Source organism: Arachis ipaensis, chromosome B05, assembly GCF_000816755.2.
Source record: "Arachis ipaensis cultivar K30076 chromosome B05, Araip1.1, whole genome shotgun sequence".
In the NCBI taxonomy this organism is placed as follows: Eukaryota; Viridiplantae; Streptophyta; class Magnoliopsida; order Fabales; family Fabaceae; genus Arachis; species Arachis ipaensis.
The window spans coordinates 144,086,935-144,091,154 of NC_029789.2; the positions used below are offsets into that span (position 1 = coordinate 144,086,935).

General features: G+C 30.3%; 1 protein-coding gene across 1 annotated transcript; it reads left to right on the top strand.

Moving 5' to 3' along the window:
* On the top strand, window positions 678-3,938 carry LOC107641436 (probable leucine-rich repeat receptor-like protein kinase At1g68400). Its single transcript, XM_021103137.1, has 3 exons — window positions 678-1,662; window positions 2,056-2,442; window positions 3,198-3,938. The coding sequence occupies exons 1-3, from the start codon at window positions 747-749 to the stop codon at window positions 3,806-3,808; spliced, it is 1,914 nt and encodes a 637-aa protein (XP_020958796.1). The 5' UTR covers window positions 678-746; the 3' UTR covers window positions 3,809-3,938.

The following is a 4,220-nucleotide window of genomic DNA, read 5'->3' on the forward strand; positions in this document are numbered from 1 at the left end:
ACGTATCCTGTGTCATGTCGTGTTCCGTGTTTGTATCTATATAATAACAAATGACAATTCAAATCTATAAATTTAAATATTATACCGTAATAATATAAAAGAATTTAATTTGATATACTAAAAACATAAAAATAGTCATACAATCATATTCGCTCTTTTGAATAATTATTTTACTATGCGTATCAAAATTAAATTGGAAGGTAAAAGCACATAAAAAAACTTTTGTGTATGTAACTTTTCATAAAGTAGCTAGTTAAGAAAAAAAACACTTCAATTATTACATGATTATATATTTGTGATATTTTTTTTCTTACGCTACTAGTGCATATAAATTAAAAAGATACATTTAACTCAATTTAAATGTCAGGCTTCATCAATCATCAGTTCATCAGTCTCTTGAAGAACCATGATTTAGAGAAGAAAAAAAATAGAAGAAGAAGAAAAAAAAAGAGTCCAATTTGGAACCGTAATATGCCATGTAGCAGGAAACATTTTGAAAGCTGTCATCTTGTGCAACCACCATATATATTATGTAGTTAATTAATAATAATATAATAACAAAAATATTAAACAAAGTAAACCAAACCAAAACCTTGTTCAGACCGTTTGTGTCCAATAATACTATGATCACTATCTCACCACAACTTTAATTTGCATTGTCAACTTCGTCAAAAAAGAACAAAACAATTAAAGCAAAAAAAAAAAAAAAAAAGAGTGCAATACTTTGTTCATTGGTTACCAAACTCATGTCAAGCTGGCTTATGCAAATTGCTCAACAAATCATGATCTTGCCTTTTAACATAACAACAATTCTTTACTATGTATCATTGTTTTTGTTTCTGTTTTTATTGTTTTTGAGCAACAATAACAAAAATAGTAGCCTGGTCTTGTGCAGTGATCAAAGTTTTTATCCACAAGAAAGAGAGGCTTTGTTGTTTATAAGGGATTCTCTAAATTCTTCCATTGATTTGCATGGGAATTGGGTTGGTCCACCATGCATTGGAGAAAATCAAAGCAAATGGTTTGGTATCACTTGTTCTAATTTTCATGTTGTTCACATTGTTCTTGAAGGGATTAACCTTAGTGGAACTTTGAAAAATCCTACATTCCTTCAAAACATTACTCTCTTGAAGAAACTCAGCTTCAGAAACAATTTGCTTCTTGGGATGCTACCAAATCTCACAAATTTGGTGTCTTTAGAAGAAGTGATCTTTTCAGATAATCACTTCTCAGGGAAAATTCCTTCTGGGTATGTTGATCTTCCTAGTCTAAGAGTTTTGGAGCTGCAAGAGAATTACTTGGATGGTCAAATTCCATCCTTTGATCAACCATCATTGGAAAGTTTCAACCTTTCATATAATCACTTGGTGGGGCCTATTCCTCAGACTCATGTGATTCAAAGGTTTCCAGTGAGTTCCTTTGACAATAACACAGATCTTTGTGGGAAGCCATTGGATAAGTTATGTCCTGAACCTTCTCCTTCTCCATCTCCTATGCCAGAACCAGAAGTTAGAAAAAATAAGAGACTCAAAGTTTGGATTATTGCTCTGATTGCTTCTTCTTCTGCACTGTTTCCGTTTCTGATCATCATTGCTTTGTTGTTTTGTAAAAGAAGGGCTAGTGCAGAAGAAACAAGAAGAAAAGATTCAAAAGATTCAGCAGGTAAGGTTGATGTCTTTTTTCAAGCATGTTGTAACAACAGTTAAATTTATAGTAAGTAAATAGTGTAAATTCAGAAAGACCAATCGAATAATAGTTACATAGAATGCAATACGTTCTGGTACAAAAATTGTATGTGATACAATACAAGTAAAATATTTTATGTGAAAAATGTACTTATGACGTTTCGGTACGCAGACAAATTGTGAATTTGTACACGCGAATTAGTACGCGTTACTTAGAACATATTTGTTGTCTTAGATCTTAGATCAAGTTTGTGATTTCTCATTTAGTTTGATAGTTTGAATCTCCCCTGTCTTCAAAAGCCTAGAAAATTGGTCATGAAGAAAAATGTTGTCTCATATTGATGAATATAATGAATGTTTTTATTTTCAGGGTATGTATTTGGAGCATGGGCAAAGAAAATGGTGTCTCATTCCTTCAGTGAAGACTCTGAAAGATTAGGAAGATTGGAATTTTCCAACAAGAAGTTTCCAGTATTTGACTTAGATGATTTGTTAAGGGCATCAGCAGAAGTTCTAGGGAGGGGCAAATTGGGTATTACATACAAAGCAACACTTGAAAATGGTGCTCTTGTTGCTGTGAAGAAGCTTAGCTGCATGAATGAATTGAGCAAAAAGGAATTTCTTCAGCAGATGCAATTGCTTGGGAGCATCAAGCATGAAAATCTTGTAGAGATTATATCTTTCTATTATTCAGAGGAGCAAAAGCTCATCATTTATGAGCTTATGAATGATGGAACTTTGTTTGAGCTCTTACATGGTTAGTACATTAATTCTTTCCTTTCTTTCCTAAATTCTAAAGAAACCACAAAATTATTAACATTGTTTTTACAGCTCAAATTTTCTTTATGATTGAAAGAGCAATAACTTTTACTATGTAGGTAAATTTGTACTTTCAATTTAAATGACAATTAATTGGTTATATATTCTTTTTTTGACTTTTATATTGGTGAGAAATGCTTTTTACATACATAAAAATTGTTTATTTATCATTCACTATTTTCATCCAAATAGTTGATGGAAAAATGTTAAGGGATAAAAAAGTATTGGTTAATAGTTAGTTGGAAAAAAAAATAATTCTCAATATTTTTTTTTTTACTTTTACAAAAAGTCAAAATTTTTTTACTTTTTAAATTTTGAACAATACTATATAGTCAACAAATTTTTTTTTTTGCCAGCAATAATTTGCACCCATATTTATAGATATTTTGTAATAAAAAGTATATACTTTGTACTTATATTTACCAGAATTTTACATACATGAATTAATGATGTTTATATCCACATTTTCCAGAATTTGTACGTATGAATTAGTAAAATTTATTTGTTAAAGACAATTTAGTATTGCACTAATCAAATGATAAACAAAAATACTAAAAATTGCTGGCCCAAAAGTTTTTCTTAAATTTTTATTATTTCTATAAAAACTGATTTTTTTTAAGACAAACAAACCACACATTAAACCCTAAATTAAGACACTAACATAAAGATTCATATATAATCTGTTGGTGCTAGAGGGTAGAGGAATTGGAAGAATGTCACTTGATTGGAGCACAAGAATGTCCATTATCAAAGACATAGCAAAGGGTGTTGCATTTCTTCATGAATGTTTGCCATATCAAAAGGTCCCTCATGCAAACCTAAAATCAACCAATGTCCTAATCCAACAAGATGGCCAAGGAGCCTATAACCATTCCAAGCTCACAAATTATGGATTCTTTCCACTTCTAAGCTCAAAGAAGAAAAACCATGCTGAGAAACTAGCCATAAGCAAGTCAACAGAATTTGTCAAAGGGAAGAAACTAACACACAAAGCAGATGTTTATTGCTTTGGTATCATCATGCTTGAGATCATAACTGGGAAGATTCCTGGCCAAGTAACTAGTGCTAATGATGATGATATTGTAAGTGATCTTTCAGATTGGGTGAGAACTGTGGTGAACAATGATTGGTCCACAGATATATTGGATTTAGAGTTATTAGCAGAAAAAGAAGGGCATGATGCAATGTTGAAGTTAACTGAATTAGCACTAGAATGCACTCATGTTATACCACATAATAGGCCTAAGATGAGTCAAGTGTTAAGGACAATACAAGAGATAGAACAAAATCACAAGAGCCAATAATTAATTAACAAAAATATTGTTTGTACATTAAAATTAATGTATATCAATATACATTTTATACTAATAACTAATTTTAGTGATTAATTTTAATGTATATTTAGCATAGTGCATTAATTAAGCACTCAAAGCAAAATTCCATGCATTATTATTACTTCAGATCATATGGCATATCATCCAAAAGCAGAGATTACTTGGCAACAATTGCACATACAGTATTCTAGAAGTGTGTATGTGTTTTTTTTTTAATTTACTGTTGAGGAATTGTTATTTCTATTAGAGTAGTTGATAGAGTTTGTCCCAAATACTTTTTTTTCTTCGTAGTTTTGAGATTAAAAAAAAAAGTATTTGAAAATTTAGAAATTCGATATCAATTAAGTTATTATCTCAATCTAATTAGATAACTAATTATTAT